Source organism: Anopheles funestus, chromosome X, assembly GCF_943734845.2.
Source record: "Anopheles funestus chromosome X, idAnoFuneDA-416_04, whole genome shotgun sequence".
Classification (NCBI taxonomy): domain Eukaryota; kingdom Metazoa; phylum Arthropoda; class Insecta; order Diptera; family Culicidae; genus Anopheles; species Anopheles funestus.
Window position 1 is genome coordinate 7,352,860 of NC_064597.1, and position 18,634 is coordinate 7,371,493.

Here is an 18,634-nt window from a genome sequence, read left to right on the forward strand (position 1 = left end):
AATGATTCCGCTCTTCTGCATTCGATGAGACGTGGAAGGAATGTTTTCCTTTCCAAAACGTGAACGAAAAAGCGTAACAATGTTTTTACCAACTTATCCTATTAAAACGGTTCTATCCCCATCATTCGATCTTCTCTCCCCGATATAACTACTCGTTCCGGTGTATTTCTTCATTTTAAAGCATGATGGCCGCATGATGGCAAACAAACAAAAACACCGAAAAGAAACATTTGTAACCGAAATGGAATGAAGCAAAGCATACTATTAACATATACAAGAAAAAAACACAAACACAAATCTATTACGTATGATACGAAAGTTAGAAAAAGGGAACGTTTCTCTTTTATTTAGACGGTAAGCGAAGAAATCGAAATAAAGCAAAGCAAAAAAAACTAAATATATAAAAGTGTTACATGAGAGTTTGCAGACTTGAGAAAACAGTTGTACAAAAAAGGAAGTATGTTTCAACGCATTTTATTACATTCTTTTTGTTGTTGTTTATAGTAGCTAATCGTTTTTATTTGCTTAACTTTCCCCCCTTCAACCCCTTCGACAGACAATTTTTGGGGGGAAAGCAGATAACGCGGAAATGCAACTAAACTAGAGCTCAGGCTAACCAAATGTGCCTGTGAGAAGGAAAAACGATGGATGTCTGGTAGATACACACGTGTATGCCCATACACTGCCGTATAAATACGCAAGAAAAAGTGGAAAAGAAACCAAATTAAGCATAAACACCTTTAATGGTTTTGTTATTGCTTGTTTTTTTTGTGTTGGTATGTTTAGTAACTAATCGATATTTATGTGCGATAGTAAAGAAGCTGATCGTTAGGCTGTAGTATTTTAAAAGCAACAACGAAGAAAACTCACTCTAAAGCACACAGGCGCACACACACGAACATAGAGACGAACCTCTTCTAAAGGACGCGATCTTGTATTTGAAAATTCCTTGGGCAACACAATGGCGGATAGAGTAATCCGTAGTGGCTATCTGTGTGTTTTTTTTCTTTTCTTTATTTTTTAAGAGATTCGTTGCCTTTTTTTTCAGTACCATTTTTGGGGTAGCGCGTAATGTTTGTATCTTGAAGGTGTGTATGTGTGTGCTGCTTTGGGTTGCCCTATAACTAATACCCTAGTGGTGAATAACGTTTTCCTTTTTTTTTGTACGAACCACTTTTATCTCTTCATCCCGTTCTTGCTGGAACATTTTCGTTCTCTGCTAGTGGTAAATGTATTACCTTAAGCTCCCTGTAACGTACGTGAATTTAACAGCTCCCTACATCTTAATAACATCGCAACAAGCCCAACATCTCTCTAGGGATGTGGTTGGTTTAACGAAGCTAAATATATATATAAAAACGCTTTTGTCTCGACTCTAAGAATTAATATGTCCATTAGTCCGGAAGTTGTAGCGCTCTAATGACTTCTAAACTTCTAAGCGCAACCTCATCGTATTATATCAATGGAGAAGTTTTGATGTAATATTCTCTGCTCTTTTTAGGAATTGCTCGTAACGCACATGCCCATTGTGTAGTCCGATCGACAATGTAAAACAATCTAAAAAAAAAACAAAATTAATATATTAGAAGGGTAACGCCAAGACAAAATGTAGGAGTTGTAATATACCTTGTTCGAATAAATTAAGCTGGCGCTATTTGTTCTAGAACCTTGTAATGAGCAAGGTAAGGATATTGGAAAATTTTAGTAGTGGGACGATTGGATAGAGGAAAAAAGAAAAAAAAAGAAATTCGGATAAATCCGATTTGTGCTTAAGGACCGTTTGCTTTGACTTTAGGAAATTGTTAAACTAATTAGGAAAAAAGTGCACAAAAATAATGCTGCAGCTGAAACACACCGGAAAGGACGTTCGGAAGATGAAGAGGGATCAAACAGGATGGATGGGCGCGGATCGCAACGGTTTTTGGTGTGATTATGTTTGCGCGGACGACACTTCACCGGGATGATGGCCATCGCCGGCCTTGGTGCGCTTCTGATCATCGCTGTCCTCATCGGAATAGTCCTCGTCGTGCGTGTGCGTCACGGAGCGTGGCGTTTCCGGGCGTGTGTGCGGCACCGATACGCTCAGTTCCGAACCGGTCGCGGACGGTAGCGATGAAGGTTGCGGCGTACCGAGCAGCAGCTGAAATTGTGACCAAAGTCCAAAGAAGAAAAGGATATATTAAAGCTTTTGTCTTAAAACTTACAACAATGATTTAAATAAGCTCAGCTTTTTAATGCTATTGCTGTGTTGTTGTTGTTTTGTTAAGCCATAAAGGCATAGTCGCAGCAGCTCACAACTTTCTCTTAAGTTAATTTCCATTTAAATCACTTTGAGTGAGTTGATAAACACTACGGACAGTTACATTAACTCTCAAATGGGTTTTGACTACTTTCTTTTTTAAAGCTAGCTTCCTCCCTTACCCGCCCAAGTTCCTTGGAATCATCGCCCTGCGCGTCACGTGGATCGCCCTCGTTCTCCTCCTCATCGTCCAGCTCGTGCGGTGCGGGTGCGGGCGGAACCTGTTCGGTGCGCGGTGGTCTGGTACGCTGTATCATCGGTGCGTCCAGCGTAAAGCGTTGTTCGTGCGCAACGGTCGACTCATGCGGTAGCAACATTGCCGGCGCACGGAACATGTACGAGAACGGGTAGTACATCAGGTTAAGGATGGTGGCAGCGTACAGGTCCGCGTACCGTACGACCTGCCCGGCAAAGAACGTCTGCCGGGAGCCGGAACGGAACAGCGAACCCATCATACCGTACGCCAGATCCATCTTGTGCGTCACGTCCCGGATCGCGGTACGTACCGACCGGATGTCCGGTTTTTCCTTCGCGCTCGAGTCGAGGTTCTTGTACAGATCGCCAAGCCGCACATCTAGCTGCTGTAGCTGCGCAAACAGCTGACACTTGTCCGTCCACACGTGCAGCTCCTGTACCAGCTCCGGCACGATCAGGAACGTGCGCCAGCCACGAATCTTTTTGCTCTTCAGTATATCGCCGAAGATGTGATCGCCAATGTACAGCACATCCTTGCCCTTTGCACCGATCAGCTTGGTAAAGACATCGCACGACCCACCGGAGTACACCTGTTCCGCCTGGAGCGGACCCATATGTGTGCCGACCTTCAGCGCACCGGTACTGGTGTCCACCTGGCGCAGTATGGTACCCTCGCCAAAGAACAACGGTTTGCGTGCGTCCACCACGATCGTGTCGAAGTAGGTCTTCCAATCGCGATGCGGCTCATCCGGTTTGCCACCGTGCGGGAAGTCGAACAGGAACGTCATGATGCGATCGGTAAATGTGTAGTCACTGTTCGTCAGCAGGAAGAGCTTTGCACCGGACTCACGGATGCGGGACAGTACCATCGGTAGCCGCTCATCCTTCTTCACGTACTCGTCGAGGTTCTGAAAGGAAATTTGGTTACGGTTAGTGTATACTGGCACTACGGCAAAGTATATCAGGATACCTTACCTCCAGTGTTTTTTTCTTCAGATCGCCGTAGATATGCACCCAGTCGACGGCACCGCGCACATCCTGGAAGATTGACTTGAACGACATGAACAGCTCACCATATTTGACACCGGTACGGTCGACCTGTTCCGCGTACTGTGGCGAATGTGTGAAGAAGTCCACCAGACACGCGAGCAAATACGTCTCGGGCAAGTTGAACAGCGTGTTCAGCACGTACACGCGGCTTTCGTCCAGCTGCAGGAACTTGTTCGGGTACAGCTCGTACACCTGGTGGCTAATGGCGATGAGAAGAAATTGCAAGAATTCGTTTTGTGGAGGTTGGGAGGATGGAGGTTTTTAGTAATAAGGTACTTACTGCTTGAGGAACTCGAAACCATGCACGCAGACGAGAATGTTGCCGTACGCATCCACCTTGAGCAGATTGCCGTAGAGCGAATCGAACCAGAGACCACGCACCGGAAACGATGGGTCGTATTCGAACTGACGAATTTCTGCGGGATATCCAAGATTTACCAGCCGCTCCTTCACCAGATCGAAACCGAGCTGTTCGTACTGCGGTGACTTGTACTCCGCAATCGTGTAGTCCATATCGAAGCCATAGAACTTTATATTCTCCAGGTGCATCGATCGATTGACGAAGATTCTGTAGAATAAGAATAATAGGAATTGTGGCAGCTATATAGACAAGACGTTGGAAACTATTGTCGTATTTCGGTAAGCTCGTCACATCAACCAGTCACGGTCACCAGTTGATTGATGGGATCAGAATTGGCGCATTATGCCCAATTTATCGCCACCGCTAGCCAGCGCTAACACGTGGTGATCAGAAGGTCGATTGGATAAAAAGGCGACAGAGCGAATCTATCACATCTCTACCATGGTGACGGTAATTGATGCCGGTCTTCTGATGCTAGATGAAGGCAGCCGTGGGATAACACCGTCGGCGAGATGTCAACCGCACGGTTGCTATGCGCGCACTTACTTTGCGCGGTGACGAACGCCACAAAGACCACCGGCTAGAGTGGAGTGGTCGCACAGATCATCCTCAGAACTGGACGATTGGCTGGAGGAGCGCGTCAAGTGAAAGCCGTACAGCATCGTTGCCGTTCCCGAACTTTTTTTTGTTGGTTTGTTACTGGAAACTGGAGATACTTCACAATAGCAAGGAACCACCTGGGAGTTGGTAGACTTCTACCGTGCACATAACTAACGCGAATGATCCGAATGAAGTACGTATCGCCCGTGAATGTTTCGACATGTGTTTAACCCTTCGGTGCGTGGGAAACGTGTACGGGCGAAACGAACAACAACACACCACCACAAGGTTCAAAGAATTTCGACGATTAAAGTTGTGCCGACATTTAACAACACTTTAAATTGGCAACACTTAGCGGATTGTACCAATTTCCAGTCCGGACATCGGACTTTGCTTTAGAAAAAAAACGAGTCGATTTTCCTTAGTTGCGGGTGGGAAAGGGATGATGGCCAACGCGTCCAGAGGTAGCGCAGCAAATTTATGGAATGTCAGATTCGGTGTGATTCACTTGACGATGGAGATGAGATTTGCTGCCCTGAACTTGAAGCTGATGTTTTTGCGCCCAATCGTACCGTTTCCATTGCAGATCGGCCGTGAAGGTGTTGGAGTAAGGCCAAACAAATTGAGCTGTGAGTGTACGGACCGGTCACAGGTTCGCGGATTTTATCCTTTTGGAATCCAACGTCCCTTTTAAAAGCTAATTAAAACCACAGTGCGTGTGTGTGTGGGAATAACCTCTCAATACCCTGTTTTGTATGCGTTTAAAATTTGCCATACCAAAAAAAAATGGGTGTTAACCAGATGGCGAACATTCAATCAAATGTTTAATTTTTCCCCACCTTCCCCAAAAATATCGACATTTATCGACCGGGGTTAAATCATTCAATATCTGTCGTACGCCGTGATCTTGATGTGCAGGTAGCCAAAAAATGTCCGCTCAATCTGTTCATATGCATATGCTTATATACGATCTAATAATACGCGGTTTACAAGCAAGCCAACAAGGCAATTCGCAAGTATCGGATGCGTCAAATACCAACGAATTATTTTTAGTCATTAAGCAATCACTAATATCACGTTTAAGGTGGAAAGATTCAGATTTGGCAGCGAAGAACAAAAGTTAATAATTATAATTTCTTCAACACATGTCCGCCGAACGTGCTGTGCTCAGTGGTTTGTAAAATATGTCATAAACACAATTGAATATTAATAGCTCATTCGCAGAGGGAGATGATTCACCTCAGCTTGGTGTCCAACAAGATTTATATGGATTGAACTTTCAATATTATCTTCCCAAATCTATCATTACCTGTCTAAACTTAGGGCCTACTAAGAATTGTTCCTTGTTTTGAAGATTTTGAAGTTTGAATTCTTCCAACGATTAGTAGAATTTTGGAATGATTTTGCTGAAGATTAGGAATCAATCCGAGACGCTTTAAAGATAGGCATCTTGAGAGTATGAATACAATATTTAATAGATATTAATTAACTTTGAGCTTTGCAAGGTATAATTTTTAAAGTATTTGACCTCAAGATTCAAGGTTCTTCAACAAATGTAGTGAGCTCCAAGATTCAGCTCCAAGAGAAAACATGTGACCATCTTAGCTCATATGTTAGGACACAAATTAAGGTTATGTTAGCAACTGGAATATCAATCAATCTACCATATCCTGCAGCACATTAGAGCTTTGTCATCTTACGAGAATAGCAGTATAGATCTCTTTAAGTAATTGTAATTAATTACAGACAGACGAAACAGGTTCACTATTCCAGGGCAAACAGTTTTTGGGTAATTGGATCAAGGTTCCGGACATGTCTGGAACATCAAGTGACAAAAAACAGCACATCGATCACATCAATGGAAGCTGTTTGCTACGCAAGGCATGTGTACGAATGTCCGGAAAACGTTGTTATGCTTACACAGAGAGTGTGAGGTTTTGTTTTTGTTTTCCCGTCTACTGACGCGATCGCTGTAGGACAACAAACCTACAGCGCGTCAGCATCAAAATAACATCAAACAGTCCCTCTCCTCATCTAGCAACAGAGTCGCAGTTTAAGCTGATCGTTCGGATCTCGCTCTCGGCTATAAAGTGATCACGCTGGCGTACGGTGTTTATTGTCGCTTGGCTTCTTTGTTCCAAGCGGCGCAGCCGGGGGGGAAAAAAGTGCTAGAAATGCTTTAGGCGTGTTGATCGTGGAGACATCATTCCACAACCATCAACACGCCAGAGATGAGGTCTTATCTGGCAGGGGTATTGGTTTAATGCGCGTAATTCAGCAGATTTCCAATCGGATTAATAACCGATTGGGCACGATGACCATGTGATAAGAGTGTTAGACTCCATCCACCAGGAGTTAGTTACACGGCTTCAATATACAGGATCTGGTAGCGTTTTACATAAGACAGATTGCAAAATTATTCAGATCACTCCAGATCAGTTGAGAGATCCAGATCAAAGATAGAGAGAGAGAGAGAGGGAGATAGAGAGAGATAGACGAGGAGCATCTTTAATTATAATGTATCTTATTCCATTTTCCAAGAGGGACATTGTCTCGAATGTACTTCTATGATAAAAGAGAAGTAAGAGCAATATTACGGAGCAAGGGAATGGATAGGAGGATTTTTAATTAGGAAATAACCACCGTCCAGGACAAGCTTTACCGAAAGCATCTGATACGATACCACAGAGCATAACGATGACGTTACCTAAGGGCATGCATGGATGAATGGTCGGTAGTCGGATACGCAATCACATCAACAGTCCGTGGTTATTATCCACCCATTCCAAACGCACATCCATACACATTTTGCCGACAAACGATGCACAGGTTCCACTTTTCATTTCTCCTTCAGCGCCGCACTAAGTGGGCGATGGATTTTCGTTTTTCGGTTTGCAACCTGCTGATGATGATGATGATGGTGGTGGTTTTCAAGCGGTACACCGCACTCTGGTAGGTTCGGGGTTGAGAGGTTGAACTCATTTGCATATAGAGTGAGTTGATCCAAAACCGTGGCACGTGAAGGACTACCGCATCCGAAAACATTTGATTGCTATGCCGCCTGTAAAGCTAACTGCAGATATTCGCCTCCGTATCAACCGCAACGGTGCACCGCTGTTGCTTCATTCACCGCTTGACCACCATCTTCCATGCTACATTTGTTTGTTTGAGTTACGAATCTATACAGAAAGGCGTTGTGGGTTGGAATGGGGTTTGTAATGAAATTATCGAATCGTTACGAGCGTGTCGTATCGTTTACGAATCGGCATGAAGCTATCGCCGGTACGAGATGACGACTCTAATTGCTTTGAAGTTCGTGCGGGGTTAAGCACATGCACGCGTGCCCCCCATCCGAGACGCGAGAAGTAGAAGCTAATCGCATGTCGTATTAACGTCCAGCGCAAGTGTCCATTCGCACTCGTAGAACAAACTGCTATCGGTTGGTTCATGCCCGAGTGGCTTTTGCAATCAACTGTGCCTTTACGCGAAGTGAAAACGAAACAAGACATTAACAAGAATTAACTCTTCCTCTGGCACAGTATCAGCACCGAGGGCAATAGGGCAAGGTTAGCGCTAGTTTGTCGGACTCCGACTTTGGACGGAGCGTATACGGGGGGGGGGGCAGATTCTTCACCGAAAATTGTTCACCAACGAAATTGCAGTACGCTTGTATGGCTGGAGTGGCGATATTGGACCGTAACCCGGAAGTTTGATTGAAATGTCCTTTAGACGAGCGTTTAGCTTAGGGAGTAGCGTAACGTACCTGTGACTAATCTCACGCTTGTAACCATAGGCTGGTTCCTTCAGTACGGTACACTGCTCGGTGCCACTTCCGGTCGGGCGTGATTGATTGGTGGGTTTGCGGGCACAGCTGGAACTCGCTAAACCGCGAGACCCGCCCGAGTTGGCACGTTGACGCAGCTCGGCCGCAGTAGCCGGTGCCAGATGTGGAAGCTTTGCCTCGAACTCATCCTGCGATATGTCCGGCATGATGAGAGCGAGATAGAGAGAGAAAGCCCGGAGGTGTCCCGACGTTGCAGGAAAGGATATCGGTTAGGAAATGAGGATGCAGATTCAGCTGATATCACACAGAAGTACACCGATCCGGACAAGAGCTCAGATCCACAATCAGATTTCACATGCGCACGCTCGCGAGTACTCTCAGGTGTATCCGTACTCCAAACAATAACAATAACTAAACAGTTCAAAAAATGGTAACACGTAGCACAGATGTGAGTAATGGGGAATGTAGTGAGTTTCGTGTAGATAAGTATATTCAGACGCGTGCTACTCTTCACAACAGTTGAGTTGACACTGATGAGCGTACGCATTCCACCAGCTCGTGCTGTTGCGAGTCGCGGTAAAGACAGCCTTTGCCTACTCAGGTTACTGCATATTTCGTTAAAAAGAGAAGGAGACAGAAAGCAATACAAAGAGAGAGAGAGATAGAGGTAAAACGATCGCGGTAAGTGCATGAGCGAGCGCGCGCGAGAGAGAGAGAGTAATAACGGATGCATTGAAAAGTGCCGTTTGACGATCATACACCGGAAAACGTCATACGCATTGATGATACACGTCAAATTGCTCGCTTATCTACCATCCGATCGATCGCGATCGAGACAAACGCCATCTTAAGAGGCGCTCATCTGCCCAGAGCAAACAACCTTGCATACGGGGAGTCTTACCAGGGGGAGTTTTGGAACGTAATCAAATCCGTCTGATGCGCCTAGCGACCGTATACCGAAAAGTGTCTGGAACTCTCCGTCAACCTTCCTTGCAGGCAGGTTGCGGCAAGCAAGCAAAATAGACGTAGCGGGGGGTGGGCAGCTGTGAATCACAACACATGATAGCATTGAAGCGCTCTAGTGCAACGCGTTTCCAGGCCCCGAAGGCATTCACTGCCGCGTGCTGTAAAGGCGCACACACTTTCCCTTGCAGCAACACTTGCAGCACAGCTGTCCAGCAGTGTTTGTTGGTCACTGGCGCTTCTAGGTCGCGGCAGTATGTCGCAGCATGAGCCACGGAGGGGGGCGAGGGAGAGCGGGTTTCTTCTTTCTTTTCGAAGGCCAATATACCCATCTATCGCATCGATGTCGAAACAGTGCGCAAAATGAAGGAGTGCGATTAGAGTAGTACAACGTTACTGGATAGGGTTTCGCCCACTCTCCACCAGCGAGAAATGGAGATAACGGAGCAGCTGCAGGAGAAATGTATCTCAGCTGACTGATACGAAAGTTCCGAATCAAAGCTCACGCATAACTTACGCGCCCTTATGGGAGGGGGAAAAAATTATTCGTGTAGCCTTCGTTAAATATATCCCTGTCCAGAAACAACAACTCCAATCTCCCAAGGTGAGCAATATTCACCTGCGCGTAGTTGTGGACGTGCTTTAACCTACATTTTTACTGAACGCTTGCTCGACTTCGCCCAAAGCTTTCAGTGTGCGGTTTATTTAACGCGTTAAACTGTTCGAAATCCCATACAAGAGATTATGCTTCTTATCGACACGGAAACCTTATCGCGCGTTTGTCTAAATGCACACTTGTTATCGAGTGTCCAAGTTTGGACAACTTTAAATAAGCCGCGAGGCCTGCAAACAACGCTTTCAACCGATTAGCTGTTGGTTTGTGGGACCGATATAGCCCCATACTGGGCTGAGAGTGACGGTGATTCCACATATCAGTAACCGGCACGAAATCATTCATCAATTCATCCAACCGTTTGCCTGCTATCTGACGTCACCGGAATGTCCGGTGCAGTTAGATCGTTTATCAACGTTGCAAATGGTTATCGTTGAATGCGATTCACACACATTTCCTGCTGTGTTTAGCCGTTATCGTCTGTTCGGAAATAGATTGTTTCCTATCAATCTAACGGAAAGTTAGATCCAGCTGACACTGGAAGAAGTTCTAATCTCCACGAGATTATTAGCTATATTATTTTTTATTTAAATATAATTACTATATGTTGTTTTTACTTAGTTTGAAGTTATGTGAACTGAAAAAAGTTTAACATATTATATTCTTTGATTGATTGATTTAATTCAGGTGCCTCCAAACTTTTCCAAACTGAGGGCCAATCTCGTGATCTCTCGAAAGAGCCGTAGTTTGGAGACTCCTGATTTAAATGGATATCTCCTGAGTATCTTCTTCTTCTTGGCGTCACGACCTCTGAGGTCATGTACCGGCCATTTCTGGGCTTACGAGATTTATTTTACCACGTAGCTGGATAGTCAGTCCTTGCTACTGAAGGACGGTCCGGATGGGATTTGAACCCAATCCTGCCGTGTGGACCGGCGCCGTCTATCACATACACCACCGAGCCGCCCCATGTTCTGATGGGTTCTGAGTATATATATTCTGACATTGCGTTATATTTTAGTAAATTTGTAGAATAATATAAACATACATTTGTCACATTTTGATTCACCCAAAAAAACAAATTACCACCATTTTGTAGGAAAATTAAAACATCGCATCGAAAAAAAAAAAATAAATGTTTCCGATAAGCCACCACTAACTGATCGATACACGAGTGTTGTTGTGGCGGTTTGCCAGTGTTTGCTTTATCCTTATCTACTTCATGCGAATGACGCCGTGAACTGCAGCATATGTTTTGGTTTGCTTTTAAAAATGCGTTTATTCTGTAGCGCGTGTGATGATAGAGAGAGAGAGAGAGAGAGAGAGGATGAGACAAAATGAAAGAAAAAAAAAACTGAATCACAATCCATAAATTGCATTGCTTTTGACGCTTTTGTCACCTGAAGACACACATACACACCGTACAACGCTGAGGTTACGGATGCGTAGTGTGAAGCTTCACACAAAGAGCGTTGCAAATGCATTTTGTCTCGTACCCGGACAAAGTGCACCCATTTTGAATCGGTAAGATTTCGTAGCACAAGTGGGTGCGCGAAATAATACTAATAAAAGTAATAAAAAACAACACAACACAAGCAAACAAGTGTCCATGTTGCGTGTGACACGAGCAGCGTGGTGGTCCGATTGGAATGGAACTGGGACACGCGACAGACGCGTACGACTGGTGTGGGATTTCAACCGTAAGGAAGGACAAGAGGGCATTTATAGCAACAAAACAAAACAACAAATCGTAAAGAAATTTTACTGAGCAAACGATGACGAAACTGAATATCAGTATCTTTTGTAAGCAGATTTTGATTTTTCTTTAAGAAGACAGCAAAATCGACGAACCGAATAAATGCGCCAAAAAAACGGTAGCTAAGGGATGCTGCGCGTTTTAATGAAGGTTACCACTATCAGTATCCGAGACGCAGGGTCAGCTGGTGATAAGGTTGTGGCCTCCTTCCTTGTGGCTTGTGGCGATTTAGCACAGTGATTATGGCGCCATAATTCGATCGGTTGGTACAACGGCAAAGGAAATATTCTAGCGTGACGATCCGAATTCCTCAAGGATACGTCTGCATACTTTGCAAATGAAAGTAACTTTTCTTTCTACCTCTACAATGTGTAAAACGGACTACTAAGCAATTAACGCTACTGTTTGCCACTCTTTACCACTATGAGGATGGAACTGTTTGTTTATATTCTCTGCTACACTAAAACGCATTTACCATTTAGAAACACATTCTATTTATGGCGAGCGGTATTGATTGTGGTTTCGACTTGAAATATGTGACGGCGAACGGGTTTCATTCCAGCAGAAAAAAGCTTAACAAATAAGCAAAGATACACCTACGAAAAGCACGAAGCAACCGTAGTGCATTATCACTCCAATCGACCAGTGTTTCCCAAGTGTTTCCTGCCGCAACCCAATTTGTCTTTTGCGATGTGTTTATATCGCTTTCGGTTTTACCGGTATGGTAGTGCCAGCACCATCTATCGTCCTGACTGTGAGCGGCCATTCGTGACGGACCATCATATCTTCCCATCACGTACCGGTGGGAAATTTGGTGAAAACCCGTTCTGTGTTCGGTCTGGATTCGCTTCCCTCAAAAAAAAAAAAAAAAAAAAAGGATACCCGATGTGTGTGTTTTTTGTGTGCTTTCCTCCGTTTCAAAAAGCGCTTTCTTTTTCAGGGATACAGCAAAAATCACGCCACGTACGTGATCCAGACGATCCGTTCGCTTTTGTACGACCCCGGTATATGCCTTCATCTATCATCATCAGCACACGGCAAGCAGCACCAGAATTTGGACGGAACATTGGCGATGTAAAATATGAATGTAAAAATTAACATCATAATTCGACGAGAAGGTGGCCAACCCGATGAGGTGGATTTTAATTTTAAATGTTACGTCGAAGTTTCGTTGCTGTTTGCGTTTTTTGATGCTTACCTGTGTTCGGCCTTCCGGTAGTATTTTTTTACATGACCATCACCCGGCACCATACTGCTGGTGGGGAAGGTTTGCGGTGACGGTAGCTCCGATATTGGATAATACATTTTTCACTATTCTTTTCTTGCTTTCTTCGTTTTCTTGAGCAATATCCGTTTAGATCGTTTCTCCAGTTGATTGGTAGCTACCGAAAAGGGAAAAGAGAAGAAAAAACTTCATAAATACAAACACTACAAAAGGATAAATATAAATGAATAATGAAATAATGTCGTTATTCTGTGTGATATTAAAAAAATAAACCTCTATTGCATACTATTAGGCGCTTATGCGAACCAGCGGGAAACTCTAATGCATTGCAAATTGACTACTTTCAGGCGCATGTTTCTAATTCCGGCTAGAAAAATCGGTACCATCCATCACAAAACGTACAATGTTGATGTGTTTTTTCCTGCACGTGAACATAACATTTCCGTGTGTTTTTTTCTCTCTTATGCAGCGGTTATTGTGTGCTGATTGAATGAAACCTCAAACAAGTGTGTGATGTGAAAATCGTTTTCCTTTGAGTGCATTTTAACTCCAAGTTCCGTGTGCACTCCCAATCGGTGTGTGTGTCGCTACAGTTTTGCAGTATATGTAGCACCGGTGCCGGGACGGGTTTATTATCAATAATTTCCGGCTGCTTTTCTTCATCGAAATCGTTAGGAATCCATGCACTTGCTAACAATCGGTGAACGGTGTTGCGATGATTACCAATGATGTAGGTGTTTGCAGCGGGCAACCACTCATCGCCACCATTCAAGCATATTGCGTCGAGTGAGAAAAGGTGGATCCTTTTCACCATCATTATGCCGTGTACGTGTGGGTATGTGTGCTTGATTTAAGCGCACGTATCGTAATTGGAAGCAAAAGTTCTCGCGATTGCTAGCATGCATTTCCAGTTCGCACAATATAACAACCAACGTTACTAACAAATAGAACACATCGGACGGGTCTTGTTGTAATTGAAGAATCAGCAACAACAAAAAAACGTGTTCAATTCGAAACAGTTGGTAATGGATGAAAATAGATGTTGCCGTATGAAACCTTTATTGGACGGTCGTAAGACTTAGCAGCCAGTTTCAGACAGCAGTAATTCATCATACGACAAAGGAAGAGAACTTTGCTGCAATTTTTCACAGTTTATGTGCTGCTTACGTGTGGTGAAATTTTTCTAACCGTGGAATGCTTTCGCAGAAAAGCAGATAACCGTGATTAGAGTGACCAGAAAGGAAGAAAACACAGCAAATCGTTTGCCAAACATGGTGAAGATATGTAGAAGCTGTTACACTATCGCTGCAGATAGTGAAAGATTTAAGACACCAGGCTTAGGGCAGCTCAGCGTAAAAGTAGTTCGGGGCTTAGTTGGGAGCTTTTTCGCCGTGTGTGTTGTGCTGTTCGTTTGTGCATTATTGCTTGCCGATAACGCTTCAAAACCCACTCCAACGCCCGTCGTATCAAATCGTATCATGAGCTTATGTCAGGGCTTAAAACGTCATCCTGTGTACACCACTTACAACGGGGTCGGGTTGTAGTAAAAAAAATCGACATTCTTTAAAGTACTGTAAATGTCCTAAAATATAATAAAAAAAAATTAGTACTTATCTATATTAAAAAGTATTTGCCTCACGTAGTGTCGTAAAACGAAGTAAATAACTGAAGGTTTTAGGAAAAAAAATGAAAAAGGTAAAACTAAACCAGACAGTTAAGAGAGAACTACCCATGAGTTGAGTTAGGGATTTTATAATGTGGCTCTGTTAATCCTTCTTTTTGTTTGTGATAAAACAATAAAGCTGACCATCCTATTCCGGGCAGCGATTATACGCTTAAGTGGGCACATTTCGACCCGCGCACAGCATACAGAGCCGAGCGGTTTTGTGGTGATAATCCTTAGCGCAATGGTAGCACACACGAATTGTTCCAAATGTTGAGAAAAAAAACATTTATCCCACTGAAAGAGATATTTAAAAAAGTCAGCAAGTGGACGTACTCGCTTGTAATGCATATTAAACTTTAAGTTAAATATTAAACAGCGTAGTACTTGTTTCTAATACAGTAAAACGTCGATTATCCGGGGGTGGATTAACCGTGTACCGAAAATTGGCAGATGTTTAACCGTGGTGAACATTTGTACTGATGTCAGGTTGCTTAAAATTAACAAAATCATCACCAAACGATACATTTGAAAAGATTTTATTTAACATTCTAAATTTAAATTGTTATTTGATAATAATTTGTTTGATCCAGAATCATTTTTAGCATCAAAAGGACTACCATAGTATAGTATATAGATACTATATACGCTTTATCTAAATATATAAATGACCTAGATATTTATTATCCGTGGCATCAGTCCTGTCCCGAGCACCCCGGATAATCGACGTTCTACTGTAATTCTGTATAACCGCTTTCTCTCGGTGTAAGTGAACGTTGCAATAATACAGTGGAACGCCTCATCGGGACTCACCACTTGCCGGATAAGCGAATATCACGGATAATAGGCACAACTCTTTTTATTGATAACTATTAGTGTTTAGTGTGTAATGGGTGAACTTTTTTCTTCTAAAGCAAGATGTGCACTTTGCAAAATAAATCCACCCTATTTGGTCGAACTTTAGCAAATTGTATCATTTCCTATTGAGGCTTTTATATTTTGCCATCGCCGGTTTGCAGTTATTATGTCAATTCGCCTTTGGAACTGTCATTTCCGAGCTGCACGGATAATGGGAAAGCCGGATAAAAGGTACCCGAATAATCGGCGCTCCACTGTATTCAATACCGCTTTGAGTGAATCGATAGTAAATAATAATTTTCGCTTCAGTTTCTAGAAATAAGTATTATTTGTCTGGTGCCATAATACGCTCTAACCTAGTTTCCGGTGATTGCTCTACAGACTTGTTATAAATTTAACTAAAACCCTCGCGATACGTCATTCATTTTGTCGAATCAAATCATTCCAGTATGCCGCACAAAAGTGTGCCTTATGCGAACGAATTTTACTGATCGGTTTCCATTAGACGGAACCGTCGAAAGCGTTTCTTAGCTGCGGCGTGTGCCCGGCGACAGGCATTACACTTCGTGGTTGGAATGAAATGGAACCCATTCAACCGTAGTGCAGTAAAGCACATATTTACCAGACACACGGGCCGTCTTCTTATCGAAGCTGGTTTATGGGAGGACAGGCTTGTGGAGGAATTTTTTTCTTCCATTTTGTGCATGCGCCTCTCGTGCCGTGAATGTCGCTCGCAAACGGCATACAAACAGTGCCACGGCGTGTGTATACTACAGTAATACCCGGGGCATATACAATTGCCACACAGCTACTTTACCAGTTACGGCTTGTTATCGTTATGTTGTGACAGCGTCTCGGGTGTCTTCTTTTGGTGGATTCTTATTCCCCGGGCGGGCAAGAGCATCTGCGAAAACATCTCCACCCGGTAAATGATGAGGTAGAAACGAGCCCAAGATAATCCAAACCACCAACGCTGTGCTCCCATTTTAACCGGGTTGCTAGGGCCGGCGTGAAACGTACTATAGCATCAAAAATAAAAACTAAAAAAAAAACACCACAGAAGGCAAGAAGGCTGAAAATCACGAAAGTACAGCTATGGGTTTTCCCGACCGCTTTTCTCTGCGGGTTGATAAGCCGATTTTGGAAGCCGACCGCTAATCGTCCCCATGGTCACAGCATTCAGAGGATGTGTATGTGTGTATCACAAAGGGATACGGATGTGAGTGTGTTTTTGTCAAGGGCCTAGTAGGTTTACGAAGCTTTACACATTGAGGAGATGTGTTTATCGTGTGTTGTATTTTTTTTTCTAAATTCCTATCCATCTGGAAACATTTCTATCATTATTTAAAGTGATGTTAATGTAATGCTATAATCTAGCATCAGTACAAAAGATGTTTTTCAGTATTTTCGTTCTTTAAATTTCATCATAGGCTATATCAACTAATCTGTTTGAGAGTGAAACACTGACCAAAAGAGTAACACATTCCGAGAGCTTAACCAGGGATGAATCACTAGCGTAAGGTACAAGAGATATGCCCCAAAAACAACACTCCCACGAATGTACGATTCATGCGTACACTACCAACGCTATTGGCCTTCAGCATGTCATCCATCAAACGAACCTCCGGGCGTGAAGGTCAGCCAAACGGACCTTCATGTATGGAATGTACGGCGAAAAGATAGGACCATGGTTTGGATGTTGTTGTTGCCTTTTTTTTCAACCATCTCTCATCTTTAATTTCATCGCAATGCCGCTAAAAATACGCCCGAAACTGTTTCGCAGTGACCTTATTTACACACTCCCTTTCCCCGATCCTGCTTTTGGTTTCATATCGCATACATCGTTGTCACCAAGCGTGCTGAGGGAAGCGATAAGATGACGCGCGGTTGGCCGATGCAAGCCTCAGGCTCATAGATGCAATACAATTAGAATCTAAAGGTGTTTTCTTTTTTGCTGTGTTGCTGCTGCCACCAGATCGGTGGAAAATCGATCTCACACTCATCGTATGCATGCCTTGGCATATTTCCATACACATTTTTTTGCCACTGTTTGGATGCAATTTCAATATTATGCAAAATAAAAGTAACATCGGAAGATTACCGCAGCCGAAACTAAAAGCAAAATGCAAAACGTAAATAGATAAATATAATGAAAGAAGAATGCGACAGCAATGGAACAGATAAATGATGTAAAAAGTGTACGCACGATAGAATCAAAAGTTACCTTTTGCTTGAATGGAACTTTGTCTTGTTTCTTTCTTGTGGCGGATTTCGTTGCCAACTGGTGACGAAGAGCTACGTTTGACTGTTGCAATTGGGGACAAGTTGTTTGAGCACAGCTGAGATGCACCTTCACGGATTCTGTTATCCGACCCGGCAATCCTTGCGTTGCCGCAGTGTGGCAAACACACACACACACACGCTCAGGCGCGCATAGGCAGGTAGCCGTACATTCGCGAAGGACACTGCGACAAAGGAACGCTCGCGCCTGTCGAGGACACAACCGGATCACGGAATCACAACGCGGGTATCACGGTTACAGAACTACACGGCACACCGGGGGTGGGCAATTGACGGGGCCACTTTCTCTTTTTACCGGTTATCGGTTTGAAGGATGAGGTAAGTGAAGAGCACACGCCAAAGGCACACAAAACATACGCACGCAAGTGAGTGAGCAAAAACGCAGGGAACGCAAGAAAAGCGGTCCGGAAAATCGCGGAATATCTATCTAGCTTCAGCGTGTGACAGCATTTAAGGCGAAGAAAATTTGACGTTTTGCCGAGTGTTTACCTTTTCGAACAGCTGTTTCGTAGTTTTTTATTGGTTTATTTTACACTTAATATCACGTTTTAATCGACAACTTACATAGGTAACCCGTTCAAGGTGAGCAACAATGAAAACAGCGCTATAGTAGCTATGGAAAACAAATCCTTATTCCTCGCAAAGATGGTTCATACAAACAAACCAGGGGTTGTGCATTGGTTTTACAAAAACCGAGCAAACAAATTCGAGTTTTAAATCCGTTAGATGCTGCAATGAACTTTTTTACACTGAGACATGTTATTCTTTTATAAACAAGTAAGTATAATAGTAATACTACAACCGTTTTGCTTCACTAAAAACTAAATTAATATCAATCAATACATTTCACTCGAAGTTAGAGCCCCTGCCTTTGCGAAGTGACATTCGTACTGTCAAAACGGCAGTAAATAAAAATAGCTTAGGCTATGCTCTAGGTGATTTAAACGCATGAGGAATAATAAAAAA

General features: G+C 43.4%; 1 protein-coding gene across 4 annotated transcripts; it reads right to left on the reverse strand.

Annotated features, from left to right (window-relative positions):
* Window positions 1–458: 458 nt before the first annotated feature.
* On the reverse strand, window positions 459–18,320 carry LOC125761662 (cytosolic purine 5'-nucleotidase). 4 transcript variants are annotated; one of them, XM_049423034.1, is made up of 7 exons: window positions 18,158–18,320; window positions 12,820–13,003; window positions 3,825–4,112; window positions 3,470–3,743; window positions 2,422–3,402; window positions 1,627–2,140; window positions 459–1,557 (listed from the first exon to the last, which is right to left on the reverse strand). In XM_049423034.1, exons 2-6 carry the CDS (start codon window positions 12,924–12,926, stop codon window positions 1,931–1,933), a joined length of 1,860 nt encoding a protein of 619 aa, XP_049278991.1. In that variant the 5' UTR covers window positions 12,927–13,003; window positions 18,158–18,320; the 3' UTR covers window positions 459–1,557; window positions 1,627–1,930. The 4 variants fall into 4 exon arrangements, with proteins under 4 accessions (XP_049278991.1, XP_049278983.1, XP_049278974.1 ...); XM_049423026.1 differs by lacking the exon at window positions 18,158–18,320 and adding an exon at window positions 17,592–18,137; XM_049423017.1 differs by lacking the exons at window positions 12,820–13,003; window positions 18,158–18,320 and adding an exon at window positions 8,269–8,967 and having other exon boundaries at window positions 1,627–1,667; window positions 1,856–2,140.
* Window positions 18,321–18,634: the final 314 nt, after the last annotated feature.